Raw genomic sequence first — 14,598 nt, 5'->3', positions numbered from 1 at the left:
CAAGGCTTGCAGGCCGGGGGTGACTATAGGTGAGTAATTCCCCTGACCTGGTTGACTATGCTGGTATGTGTTTGGAGGGTGGTGTTAAGGAAACCCCCTTGAAAGAGAGAAGAACGGAGGCAATAGAGAGACAGACATGGTGTCTGTTCCCCAGTCCTGCTGAGGGCCTGAGCCCAAACCTATAAGATGAAAAGGACTGGAGGTAAAAGCTGAAGAGATCGGATTCACAAGGGATCTAAGAAATCTAAGGAAAAGTGGATCCACTCTGGAGCACAGGGAAGACCAGAACGTGGATTTGGGGGGAGGGAATGGTCTCTCTATTTTCTCTAGAACATTCTACAGCTCTGGTTCTGCACCAGAAGGCTACATTCTGGACAGGGAATCAGCACCTCACAGGGCCAGTGGCCCTCAGGTGGCTTGGGAGATGTCAATGTAGAGGCCAAGACACTACTGCACTTGTACTGAGCATTGAGAAAAACTGATGGAGAGTCTCAGAAATAACTATCAGGGTCCTTGAAGGGAATATTTTCTCGGAGGTGCCATAAATTAGCAAAATTAGATATCAATGTTGGCCTGATTTCACTTGGGTGCAAAGGCCTGCACCCAAAGGCAGATTATTCCAGGGAATTTTGGTTGTATTGATAAGAAGATGCTTGGAAATCCCCTGGCATTTCTACCTTCCATTGGGCTTCCCCCCAAGGCCACTGCCCACCCAGGAGATGGATGTGGCCATAGTAACCACCAGGGATTACCAGCTGACTTAGGGATTCTCTCTGGACCCAGGATAGAGCTGGTGACTGTGTCTGCCCTGGCTCAGCTTCAGGGCCTGCAGGCTGCTCTGACTGAGAGGAAGTATGGACATTGGGTGCTGATTGCCTGTCTCCCCATTGAACAGAAAGCTCCAGGTGAGTCGGGACCATGTTCTGTGTTATTCATCACCTCACCTCCGTGCCTAGAAAGGACCAGAAACATGAGAGGCACTTAAAAAATATGTGTGAAGGAAAGGTGGGTGAAGGAGGGGAGGTCAAGGCAGGAGGAGTTTGTCTTAATAGCACATAAAGCCAGGTGCGGTGGTGCACGCCTGTAATCCCAGCAGCTCTGGAGGCTGAGGCAGGAGGATTGCAAATTCAAAGCCAGGCTCAGCAACTTAGTGAGAGACTAAGCAACTGTCTCTAAATAAAATATTAAAAGGGGTTGGGGGATGTAGCTCAGTGGTAAAGTGTCCCTGGGTTCAATTCCCGGTAAAAACAAACAAAACCAGGGTAAAGCCTTCCCTACCCAGGGAGATAGGTCTCGCATGTCAGGTAGCCAAAGTCGGAGCCGTCACAGTCCTCCACGCCCTCGTGCCGGTGACCATCTCCACAGTAGGCCCGGTGACAACCTGAGGGGACACAGGAAGTGTAGCCCTGAGAAAGGGCAGGGTGTGACAGGCTTGCCTCAAAGGTCCCCCCCCCCCCCCCCCCAGAGCACTGCAAGGGCTTGAGAACCAATCTGTTCAGAGGCAGAAGGGACTCCAGGCAAAGCCAGCACCCTCGCAGCTGACATCCTGGGGTTGTCAGGGGACAGTGCAGCCACAAGGAGAGACTGGAAGCATCCCCTCCTCTGTACCCGCCCCTCGGTGCACCTTCACCACTCTATGCTGTCGTCCCTCCCCTGAGCTTCCTGAGGGCCAGGACCACAACTTTATATCCTCGTGCCCCAGGTCTGTCCCCAAGCAAACCAAGTCATGAAGGGATTCAATGAATGCCTGCCAGACTCTTACTGCATAGGGACAAACCACGAATACCTCGACTCACAGAATCTCTTAAGGTTTGAACCGTCAGCACATTATGCCCCTCTCAGCAGAGGAAATGAAGTTGACAGCTGCACGTGGCCCATCATCACTGAGTGTGGCCTCCTCTCTGAGCTCAGGAGCAATCCGAACCTGCGTTCAAACTCTGTTCTGCCTTGGAAAACCATGCTAGCTACCTCACACCCTCTTTTGTTGCTTGATTTTAAAAAATAAAGTGAAATAAATAAAAACAAACCCTAGAGTTCCCATGCTCAGGGCCATCCCATAAACCTGACAGTGGCTCTGGATGGCCCAGTTTCCTACTGGAGCTCTGCCCAGGCAAGGGATCCTCTTTTAAATCCATGGCTGACTCCCTAGGACCTCTCACTTCTGCATACAAAGTGAAAGACCACCACCTTTATTTTTATTTTATTTTATTTTCTTATTTTTTGGTACCAGGGATTGAACCCAGGGGTGCTTAACCACTGAGCCACATCCCCAGCCCTATTTTGTATTTTACTTAGAGACAGAGTCACACAGAGTTGCTTAATGCCTTGCTTTTGCGGAGGCTGGCTTTGAACTCACAATCCTCCTGCCTCAGACTCCCCAGCTGCTGGGATTACAGACCTGCACCACCACGCCCAGCTGTACCTTTATCTTTTTGTGGTTTTTGCCAAGGAGTAAGATTGGGAGAAAGCCCGGGGCAAGGAAGTCCTCTCTGGGAGCAAGACCTTGATAACACTGAGCTCAGGTAGCGGAAGAATCAACATTTGGCCTGAAATCAGGAGGGAGGTCCCCGAGGCAGTCCATACATACCCTCTCTATCTCTAGAATTGTCCCAAACTGCTGCAGCTAGTATCCAGGGCTGGCCTTGACCCCCACCCCCTGGCTTTCCTGGTCTCAGGTCCTCCTGGGCGGGGCCCCCACTTACTGATGCAGTCGTCACCCACGTCCTGGTTCCCGTCGTCACACTCCTCCCCAGGCTGCAGAACCCCATCCCCACAGGTGCCACGCTGGTCTATAGTGGAATCCACAGGGTAGAAAGGGGTCAGCTGGCCAAAGAAACACACAACATTAACCATGGGGTGGCACACCCAGGCAGCCATTGGGCAGGGAGGTCAGTACACTGGGGACAGATGCTCTGGGTGCAGGGACCATGGCAGGGGCATTCCTTAGCTTCCTCCTGGAGGTGGGGAAGGTCCTCTTCCCGTTGCTTGCCCTGAACTCTGGCAGCTCTAATGAGGTAGCATTCTGGGGGTACAGGGACTGGACAGGGTTGGGGGCTCTTGCCTCAGAGCGGAGCTTTGATGGGGAATGGGAAAACACGGGGATGCTCAGGGAAGGACTGTCGTGGAGACAGACTGCAGGAGCTCTGTCTAGGTCCTTCCTTTAATGGATGTTTTACCTGTCCTGAGTTGGGGGGTGTCCTGAGGGGTCTGCTTTGGGGTACCTGGATGGGAAGCCAGCCAAGGCTGTCCTTGAAGTACAGAGATCTCTGGTCTCTGCGGAAGGCAATGGCGTTCTGAGTGTTCAGCCTCTCGAGTTCCTCCTGGTTGTTGACCACAAAAATCTGCCAGAGAACACACTGGTGAGGATTCCAGGAAACACTTCTCCAGGGGGCCAGGAAGAGCTGGAGGAGCAAACAGAATCTCTGTGCATGGCTGGTTGGCCGTGGGAAGGGGGCTGTGCAGCCCGCTGTCGTATTCCTTCTGACTCCGGAGGAATGTCCCATTCCCAATCCAGTTCCTAATGTCTGAGTTTGAAATTAGAATAAATGCCATGATTTAACCTTTTTAGATGTTCCCAAGACTCAGATGAAGAGGTGATGTCCTATATAGTTAAGTAGTTCCACATCTGGAAATGATGCTTAACAAAATGATCATAACCAAAGATGCTCATTGCAGTATTATTTTCATTAGTGAAAAGGTCAGGAGCACCCTATCAGTGGCACTGGTTAAATAAATCACAGCCCAGTGACATGATGGAGGGGTGAGTGTGCATCAATGGATATCCATTCACTTCAAAATGATCCAAGGGGCTGATTGTGGTGGCGCATGCCTGTAATCCCAGCAGCTCCGGAGGCTGAGGCAGGAGGATGGCGAGTTCAAAGCCAGCCTCAGCAAATTAGTAAGACCCTAAACAACTCAGTGAGACCCTGTCTCTAAATAAAATACAAATAAGGCTGGGGATGGGGCTGAGTGGTTAAGTGCCCCTGGGTTCAATCCCTGGTAAAAAAAAAAAAAAGTAATTAATAATAAATAATAATAATAATCAACATCATCATCCAAGGGTAGGTATTTGAGAGTAGGTATAAAGAGAAAACAAGGAAATGTGGATGGCCATGAGTTGATCCTTATTTCCTGGGATTCGTTACATTATTTTTTTCTGCTTTTGTATTTATTTGAAATGTTTTATAAGAATGATATTTATATAGAGTATGAAAATGTGGGACTTCAACTGAGAACTAGAGCAGAACATTTTTGTACAATATAATCTGAACCATATCAAAGCTATTTTGTTTGTTTACTTATTTATTGGTGCTGGGTACTGAACCCAGGGGCACTGAACCACTGAGCCACATCCTCAGCCCTTTTTTATTTTTTTTATTTTGAGGCAGGGTCTCACTGAGTGGCATAGGGCCTCACTAGAATGCTGAGGCTGGCTTTGAACTCGCAATCCTCCTGCCTCAGCCTCCTGAGCCACTGTGTCTGGCCTCAAAGCCATTATTTTTTTAAAGCAAAGAAAATACCCCCAAATGGTCCAATAACAAAATGGAAAATATGGTTTTCTTCTTTTGATTTTCTGTTATTTTGTGATTCCCTATGAGTGAGTGCCCAGTGTAATGGGGGAAAAAAAATTTACTAAAAGGATTTTGCAGGCCCTGAGAGGATCAGGTTCTCATGGATAACCTCCCAGACTTTACCCAGAAGCCTTACCACAGGAACTCGCAGGGAGCTGGGCCCATACATGGATTCCCCGTAGGAAGGGTTATTCACATTCACAGAGGGTCCACAAAGACATCTTCCTGGGGGCCCAGGATATCCTCGCTCCCCTTTGGGTCCCATTACAAGTTGTCCTAGGAAGCAATAGATTGTTATGTTACTAGAGCCAAGAAAGAGAAAACTGAACAACCCAGGAAGATATGAGCAACCTAAACAACAGAAAGGAGGTTGAAATCCAAAGCATTTCAGGGTGGGCCTGAGAGAGAAGTTCAAAGGGATGATTTTGATCCAAGATGCAAAGGAGAAAAAAGGGCTGCTGAGAGATATACCTTCTCTCTTATTCCTGTCTTGAAGACAGACAAGATAACTTGAAGCAGCCATATTGCAACCATGAAGTAACAAGGATGAGAAGCCAATATACAGGAAAGACAAGGGGCTCTTGGGATCTAGGGCCCTGACAGTGATACTTAGAGGCTGAACCAAAAGACAGCTACTGTGTAACCAAGGATTTCTTTGTTGGAGAAAAACAGTGAACTATTTGTTTAGACTATTATTTATAGGGAACTTCTTAAAGATGAACATGTTATTTTTTACAGATGGATAACTTTTATTGCTTTTTAATTTTCTTCTTACAATTTTTTTTGGAAGCATTGGAGATTGAACCCAGGGCATCATGCATGCTAGGCAAACACTCTGCCACTGAGCTATATCCCCAGTCCTTTGTCATTTTATTTTGAGACAGGGTCTTGCTAAGTTGCCCAGGTTGGCCTTGAACTTGTCATCTTCCTGCTTCAGCCTCCCAAGTAGCTAGGGTTAAAGATGTGCACTATATGCTAATTGTCCTCTTTTATATAAGATGATTACATAGGAATTTCTGAATGTGGGTTTGTTTCCCCTGGAAGAAAATGGAACATTTGTACTGAGAAGTCAGGACATACCCTGAAAAGATTTTTTTTTTTTTTTCTTTTGAGACAGGTTTTAACTATGTTGCCAGGACTGGTCTGGAACTTCTGAACATAAGTGACTCTCCCACCTAGGCCTCCTGCACCTACCACGATGCCTGATTTCATGTTTTTTTTTTGTTTTGTTTTGTTTTGTACTGGGGATTGAACCCAGGGGCACTTAACCACTGAGTCACATCCCCAGCTTCTTTTTTATATTTTATATTTATATTTTATTTGGAGGCAGAGTCTCACTGAGTTGCTTATGGCCTTGCTAAATTGTTGAGGCTGGCTTTGAACTTGCAATCCTCCAGCCTCATCCTCCCAAGCTGCTGGGATTACAGGCGTGCACCACTGTGCCCAACTCACCTTGGTTTTTAAAGACCCTGATGTTCAGGCCACACCCACAGCAGCTCTACAAAGACTTCTAAGAATAGAAATTAACACAAACACAAACACATATATTTTTCAGTACTGGGGGTTGAACACAATGTGCCTCATGGCACTAGGTTCATGCATGCTAAGTAACCACTTTACCACTGAGCCACCCATAATTTTAAAAGCTCTCAAGATGGTTCCAGTGTACACCAGGACCAAGAAACAGCCGGTACAGGGAAACTGTATTTGCACAGGCTATTCACCCCACCCCCAGACCCTCTCCCTCCTCATCCCTCCCTCCCTCTCTGGCCCTAGGTGCTTCCTAACTCCCTTCTGATCTGGGGTCAAACATTATTTCCTCAGGGACAGCTGTCTTGAGTCTTTACATTCTCATGTTCAACTGAGACAATTTCTTTGTTCCTTACATCTATTTTTTGGGGGAGGGGGTACTGGGGATTGGACCCAGGGGCACTTAACCACTGAGCCACATCCCCAGCCCTTTTTTGTATTTTATTTAGAGACAGGGTCTCACTGACTTGCTTGGAGTCTTGCTGAATTGCTGAGGCTGGCTTTGAACTTGAGATCCTCCTACCTCAGCCTCCTGAGCTGCTGGGATTACAGGTGTGGGCCACCATGCCTGGCTTTCATCTATTCTTCATAACACTTATCACTGGTAATTCTATATATTGTAAGTTTATTAGATCAAACATTATCTTCTCCGCTAGAATGTAAGCCCCACAAGGGCAAGTCTGGTGAGTGTTCTCATCCACCAGGGCTTGACATTTGGTAGGAACGTGGTGCATGTTTGATGATTGAATGAATAGATGCAGCCTCTGGAAAATGCTAGAAGTCATCCTCCAGCAAAGTGCTAGAGCAAGAGGCATCCAACCAAAAGAGAGAAAAGAAAAAATTGTGGGACTGAGAAGAGAATACATATAGGGAAATGGGAGCTTTGGAGAACAGCTTTAGCTGTGTAGCCTCTGGGGCAGCCAGGAACAGGGTAGTCAAGTTCATAGATCCCAGAAGGGCGGGAGACAAAATGAACCCAGGGGACAGATCTGGTCAGGACCACAAGGAAGCAGTTGCAGCTGGAGAAGGAGACCCCAGGGGAAAGACCCTGACTCCCTGAGCCTTCCTGAGCTGATTGACAGATCTGTCCAAGACTAGAATGCTGACAGCAGGAGGCAAGGAGGCTTCAGCCTAGGAATATTGTGGGTAGTTAAGCACTTGGGGAAAATAAGGTGGGAATGCTTTGTGAGCAGGGATATAAGAGTGGTATTGGAACAACTTTCTAGAAGATTCTGTGACTCTCCCCACAACCCCCACCCCAAGGACTGCACCAGAACCATGCCCTCAGAGAGAGTCAGGAATTTGCCAGTTGATTAGTGGTGAGGCTGAGATTTGAACTCATGTTTGACCTAACACTGTGCCATTCGGAAGACAAACTCCAAGAATACTGATGCTTTCAGGAAGCCTGTAATTCCCAGGTACCAAGCTGATTCACTTATACCCTGTCTGGGTGCAGGAAAGACCCAGCCTAATTTGTAATTCGATCATCACAAATTGCATCCGAAGGACACTTTGCCTGTATTCTCTCCCCCTCCCCAACTTCTCTTTCCCTGTAACTTGGGTGATTAAAAAACTCCTACCCTCTCCAACCCTGCCCCCTCCCCCGACCCTGCTCCCGTGTGCTGGCACCTCCCCACAGGACAGGACTTGGCAGGGAGCCTGCTGCCACTACTGCAGTTTCCCTGCCGGTTTCCTCCCAGCTGTTGGAGGACATCTGTTACTCCTGCCTGTTTCCTGCCAGGCTGAACCGAAGGGCACAGTGACCCGAACTACCCCACGTTGGCTTCATCACCATGCCCTGCAGCCGCTGGGCCCGGCTCTCATCTTTGCCCCCAAGAGTCTTCCACTTCTGTTGGCTGCTGTGGTGGCAGCAGGTGACAAGAAAGGGAAAGGCAGGGGAATCAGCAGGATAATCTCCAGCGGCTGCATGGGGGTCCCAGGAGCCACCGAATGATTGTGAACAAGGGTGGCCACTTGGCAACTCTGTGACTTTGTGGAAGTCACTTCTCTCTTCTTGTGGAAGTCACTTCTCCCTTTCTCTCAGAAAGGGAGACCTGGACTAGCTAGATCATTCATCATGTGGTCTGGAGCCCAAGGATATGTCAAGATGGAGCAGAGTTTCAGAATCTTGGGTGGAGGTAACTACCCCCTGCCCCCCCCCCCCCAGAGCAGGTCCAAACAAACAAACAATATATATATATATATATATATATATATATATATATATATATTTTTTTTTTTTTTTTTTTTTTTTTTTTTAGTACCAGGGCCCTTAACTGCTAAGCCACTTCCCCAGCCCGTTTTATTTATTTATTTTTATTTTGAGATAGGGTCTCACTAAATTGCCAAGACTGGCTTTGAGCTTGTGATCCTCCTGCCTCAGCCTCCTGAGCTTCTGGGATTACAGGTGTGCTCCATTACACCAGGTCCAAATCTACTTCTATCAGACTCTCAAAAATACTCTTAGGAATTACTAGGAGGTCCTGTTCCAACTCTGGATGATTATCCAATTGGCCTCAGGCATAAGGATCTCTCTTCTAAATTCCTCCCCCCTCTTCTCTCCCCACCTGCCCCCTACAGACTTTTACAAAGAGCAGGATTATTGTCCCACTTTGACTTTTTCACCTCCCTCTGGGAGGCTCCTCAGTAAGAAAGTAACTCAATGGAAGGAAGGCACAGGGAGGGAATGTCCATTCAGAGAGATGGCCCACATCCTGCTTGGCTACTGGCTGTCACCATTAAGCCCTGTCCAGATGGCCAGGTGTAATGGTGGGCCACCCGCCATCCATCCCAACTACCAGGTGCCCTGGGGGGATGTGAAAGCGACTCAGCCATAGGCTCTGCCCTCAGGAAACTTGTCCTCTGGCTTGAAGAAAGAATACTTTTGCAAAAAAAAAATGCAACCAATAGAAGAGCCATAACAGCAAGGCAATGTATCAGCTATACTGTTGGGGCCAAGGAAGACATATTGAAAAGAGGGCTTTGAAGGAAGCAGAGAATTTTGCTGGACGGGCAGAGGGTGCGGGAGTGCATGTCAGGCCATGTGGGCCCAGAGAGACTATAAGAATATGCTCCAGCACTACTGAGAACTGAGGAACTGCTGACAGTCGTCATCTGGTCCCATTGGTGTCCGTGTCCCCCGCTCTCACCACAAGAGGAAAATGGAATTCAAGTTGTACGAGGGCTGCCATTTATAAAGGCAGAAAAACACAGCGAGAGCATTAAGGTCTCAGTTTTCCAAGGAAATCCCAAATGCATCTCAGCCTCATGCCCCCAGGATCCTCAGTTTTGTGAGTATTTAAGCTCTCCAGGGTCCAAGAGAGTTCCTTTCATAAGGCAAAAGCAGGCCTCAGGTTGTCCTCTGGGATTGGCAGCTCATGGCCATGGATTCCCGGGGAACACTATACCAGAACTAAAGAGGATAAGGACTAGTCGAAAAGACCCCTATCCAGGTCACCCAGCCAACTCGCAGACACAGACTGTAGCATATGGACACATGGCCTGGGCTGCATCTCAAATTTAATTCCCTTAAAAACACAGAAACAGGTGGAGAGGGATTTCCCTAGACATGGGGGTGATGGGGACCCCTGTATCCTGGGGAAGAGAAGAGGTCTCAGAAAGAGTGCTTGTGAGTATACCTTGGGAAGTAGGGATTCCCAGTCTTGGAAATGTTCTGACACCCAAGCATGGCATGAGGGCAGCATGAGGTCACCAGGTATCTATGGACAATATAGGTGTGGACAACAGGTATTTCAGAGGCCAAGGGTTGATCAAAGGCTTAAGGAATCTTCCCTGATATTTTTTGGCCATAATTCACCAGTATCTTTGCCCAACCTGGTTGTGGCAGTTGGGAGAAGTGGAGAGAACCCCTACAGTGCCTGAAACTGAATTGTTCTGGTACCCTGACAGGTGGGGATCTCAGAGTCAACTTTCATTTGGTTTAAGGATCTAACAAAATATGACATTTCTCTCCCATCCCATGATGTGGCTGCAAATGTGTTCACGTGAACACTGGGGGAGTGCACGGTGGAATTCTAAAATGTCTTCTTCTTCTTTTTTTTTAATGTTGGAATAAAAATTGTTTGGATGCATTTTGTGTAAATGAAGACAAAACCCTGGCAGAGTCAGGAGTCATCTGGGACCTAGAGATGCTGTCTTTGTATGGATGATGGGTTTTGAGAGATCTTACTTTGAGCTGACAGGGGAATAGCATAAAGGTCTTAGCTAAACAAATCAAACAAGGCAAAACAAGGTAGCAGTGTACCAATGCCCTCTTCAATAATACACTTTTAAAAAATTTCTTTTTATTAATCCCATCTCATCTCCAAAGCAAATAAATAAGGCCTCTCTCATAACCCTGTGTAAGATAGGAAAGTGCAAAATGCCACCTCTGCTTCCGTGTTTAAGAGAATATTTTGGAGCCACAGAACATATTTTTCTAGGAAAAGGTGTCAGTTGATGAAATATGTACCTTTTTCACTGGCGGTATAAATGACATCACTCATGTAATGTTTCCCCCTCTGTCTTTTCTCTGTTTGTTTTCCAAAATACTAAAATAAAGCCAGAATGCCATTTATGACTCTTTTTTTGGTGGGGGGTATTGGGGATTAAACCCAGAGGCACTTAACCACTGAGCCACATCCCCAGACCTTTTTTGTATTTTATTTAGAGACAGGGTCTCATTGAGTTGCTTAGGGCCTCACTAAGTTACTGAGGCTGGCTTTGAACTCATGATCCTCCTTCTCAGTCTCCTGAGCCACTGAGATTACAGGTGAGTGCCACCATACCTGGCTGGCATTTATGAGTCTTGGTGCAAATTCAGAATAAGCTAAGGTGTGGAAAAATGATAAATATATTAAAGCACCTCTAGCCGTTTCTAATTGAAAATGGAAGAAGAGCTCTGTGAGCATTGCTTTGTCCCTTCTCTGGGAGGCTGGCCAGAAGTGCCACCCTGTAGATCAAGCCCAGCAATGTAACTCTTACCTGCAGATGGGGGGCCTGGGGGCCCCGGGGGGCCTGGACGACCAGGTTGACCAGAAGGCCCAGGCTTGCCAGGTGGGCCCATAACTCCACTATCTCCCTTCTGTCCCTGACAGAGAGAAAGGCACAGCCTGTTAGGATACATGGCAAGGCAAATTTCCTTCCCCATTTGTCTCTAAATCAGGGACCACCTAGCACTTAGGAGCAAGAGCTCAGGGTAGGACGCAAGCCCAGAAGTCTTGGACCACCAAGCTCCTAGAAGACTCAGGGCAAGTGACATTTGAGATATAGTGATAGTTGCAAGATTATAGGCCTTGGTTCTTGCTCTGTCCCAGAAACATGGTACATGGCATCTGAACAGAACCAACCCGACCCAACCCCTGGGATGGATTAGGAAACAGAAGCTCAGAAAAGAGCAGGGATTTATGCAAGTCCCCTGATATCAAGTTAGGCCTGGAATCCAGGCTTTCTGCTTGCTTCTCAAGACCGTTTGTTTATTTCCCTGGCTTCCTGTGGCTCTCTGGATAAAGATCCAGCTCCTTCCTTTGGCTTAGGAAACTGGGCATGGCCAGGCTTGCTAGTCTTGTTCCATTTTTCTTTTCTTGTTTGGTCTTCAAGAGCACTATGACTCTTATTTCCCCTTCTCAAAACTCTTCTCTCTGCCCAGACTCCTCTTCTGCCCCCTCTGCCTTCAGCTCTCAGCTCAAACGTCACAGCAAACCTATCCCTGACTTCTCAGGGGGACTCGGATCTCCCTGGCACAGGTTCTCCTGACGTGGCCTCTCTCCTTCGTGGCAATCATCCCAGATCCCTGTGTACATATTATTTGGGTGGTTATTTCATCCATGTGTCCTCATGAGGCTTGACCTCCTTGTGGGTTGGCATCTAGTGCTCACCTCCCCTCCCCAGACCAGATGAGGGAGGAGAAAGAAGCCGACAACACAAACAGGAGAGATATCTTGCTCTATAAAGCTAGAATTTTCACCTTGACCTTGGGACCCTGGGTAGCTCATATGGTTTTGTGCCTCAGTTTTGTGTTCTGTAAAGTAGGGTCAGTGACTATCCATCCACACAGGTGTTTTTGTTTTGTTTTGTTTTTTGGCTAACAAAGATCTCAAAGGTGAAAATTGTGGTTGGCACATAATGAAGGGCTATATAGAGCCACATGATTATCCCAGCAATTGGCCTGGTTTCATCACATAGTAAAAGAAATCCTGATTTCTTTCTCTTTTTTCTTCTTCTTCTTAAACATTTTGCTTTTTGTTTTGTTTTGGTTTTTGGTGCTGGGGATTGAGCTCAGGGGGCACTCTACCATGGAGCTACACCCCCATCCCTTTCTATTGCTTGTTTTGAGACAGGATTTTGCTATGTCACCCAAGCTGGCCTGAAATTTGCAATCCTCCAGCTGGGATTACAGGCGTGCATCACCATGCCTGCCCTGATTTTCTTAAAGAAAGACATAACCCAAAGCTACAGCTATTCCTCTAGGAGTGGAGTATGCTCTTTGTTGCCTATTCTGGCAGTTTCAAGAGCAAAGATCAGGCTCTCAGTTCTCTTAGAACTGAGGGGATTCTTAGAACTGACCCCCCCTTTCCCCAAGAACTGGTGTATGCTATAGGCTCTTTGTGTGAGCAGTTTGCTAACTACCCTTGCACGAGGCCTTATGGGGACAGTGATTGTCACCTGACATCTTTGGCCTGGCTCTCCCTACTATACTTGTGCCTTGGCAAGCTTGTCCACCTGATGAAACACAATCTTCTCCAAGTCTGAGAAACACACATACCGGGGACTCCTTTCCAATCACAAGGTGACACATGACCTGCTGCCTTGTTGACTTGTCCTTGGGGGCCCTGTCACTAATGCCTGGTGAGTTCTTACACTCTTAAGATGGGACCCATGAGGTCAGTTTGTTTCCGAATCCACGCTCTTGGAGGGCATTCTGAAGGTGCGGGCCAAGCTGAAGCATTCCAAACAGTAAGCAAGACGGGGCCCAGAATGGCAAAGGAAGTCACACTGGCTTAATATAGGCACAGTTAAGGCTTGTTTTTCTAACAGCCAGGTCAGCTGGCTCTGAGCACAGGAAGTACACAGCTTGAAGGAGCTGGAGGTGCTCCTGATTCTGACAGCAGCCGTAAAGGAGTCTTCGACGCAGAATGAGCCACGTCTGTATCAGTAGGACTCACGGAGCCAAGCTTTCCAGGAAAAGCTTTCTTAATTCCTTATTTGCTACAAAGCTGGGAGATCTCTCTCTCAAGGAAGTTGTTGTGTCTCCTTCATTGAAGGTTTTTATGATAAAGTCAGCTGCTGCTTTCTTGAACCTGCCCATAGGCAAGTCCTGGAGTAGGAAGGGGATAGGGAGAAGATGCATGGGGAAAAGCCTGTGGACCTACTCTAAGTTCTAATCCTGGTTTTGCATTTAATTGACTCTGTCATTGAGGGGTCTTGGGCAAGCAATGCCACCTCCCTGTCCCTCAGTTTCCTTGAAGAGATTTGGGTTACATGGTCTCTCAAATCCTTCTGATTTGGAAATTCCAGTCTGAAATCCCCTCTGGATTTTTGGTTCCTGGTTTTGGATGGATTACAACAACCTCCAGAAGCTCTTACCACGGCTGGCCCAATAAACACTAGACACAGGTCTCTACGCTAGGAAGTGAATTTGTGACAAAAACAACATCCCCTGGCAAGGTACCAAGGCTCACCACTCAAGTGTCAGCTCACTGAACAACACCAAGGGCTTGGAGCACTCTCAGGGTGTTGATAGCATCTTCTAGAAAGGATGAGCTCACTCCCTAGCTTCTCTGAGCTCCCAGATGTGGTTTTGGGTTGGCTCTTACTAGTGATCCAATGGAATCAATGTCAGCAGGGTCAGGAAATAATCTTTCTGGCTTTGACTCTCCCAGGAAAAGTTGAACACTGTCCAAGAAAAGTATTCGAGGACAGAAGTCTGGAACCCCAACATAAAATACTTTGGATGGGAATCATTAGTATGGAAGAAAGTGATGAAATATTTCTCCCCTATTTTCTTCTTCTTTTTCAGAGTCTAGATTTAAGAAAAGTAGTGTCTGTGGTGTCACGGTGAAGCCATGGCCATGCCAGTCATCATAAAACTTTGAAAATGAGACTTGGCTGTTGTCACTTCAAAAAATTATATTATGTAGTTTGCATTATTCCAATGGGAACTTCTGTCACTTCTAAATTTACCTGGAGAAGACTGTGATTATCTTCATATAGTGTTACTGACTCTGAACCCTAGCTGCACATTAGAAACTAAACTGAATTGAAGAATGGGCAGCTTAAACAAAACTAAACTAAAATCAGGCTGATGGCCTAGTCCAGTTTGATTGCATCAGTCTGGGAAATAAGGCCTAGGTATGGAGAACCATGAGAGGCAAATCTGAAGTACACCACTGTACCTGGTTGGGAATCTGTATTCAATAGCTCCTCCACCTCAGGTGATTCTTTTTTTTTTTTTTTTTTTTCTGTACTGGGGATTAAACTCAGGGGCACTTGACCACTG

The 14,598-nt window shown here is 47.0% G+C and overlaps 1 protein-coding gene across 1 annotated transcript in view; it reads right to left on the bottom strand.

Annotated features, from left to right (window-relative positions):
- Colq (collagen like tail subunit of asymmetric acetylcholinesterase) overlaps positions 1-14,598 on the bottom strand; it is a 35,241-nt gene that overhangs the window by 2,736 nt on the left and 17,907 nt on the right. Inside the window, exons 12-16 of the mRNA XM_071618567.1 lie at positions 11,085-11,190; positions 4,708-4,847; positions 3,222-3,341; positions 2,703-2,823; positions 1,279-1,381 (exon numbers count right to left, since the gene is read on the bottom strand). Of these exons, the coding sequence (XP_071474668.1) occupies positions 1,279-1,381; positions 2,703-2,823; positions 3,222-3,341; positions 4,708-4,847; positions 11,085-11,190 (590 nt within the window). The remainder of the gene's footprint in view (positions 1-1,278; positions 1,382-2,702; positions 2,824-3,221; positions 3,342-4,707; positions 4,848-11,084; positions 11,191-14,598) is intronic.

This window comes from Marmota flaviventris, chromosome 1 (assembly GCF_047511675.1).
Source record: "Marmota flaviventris isolate mMarFla1 chromosome 1, mMarFla1.hap1, whole genome shotgun sequence".
In the NCBI taxonomy this organism is placed as follows: Eukaryota; Metazoa; Chordata; class Mammalia; order Rodentia; family Sciuridae; genus Marmota; species Marmota flaviventris.
Note: the sequence above shows the minus strand (reverse complement) of the source record. Positions and strands in the feature narration are given on the sequence as shown.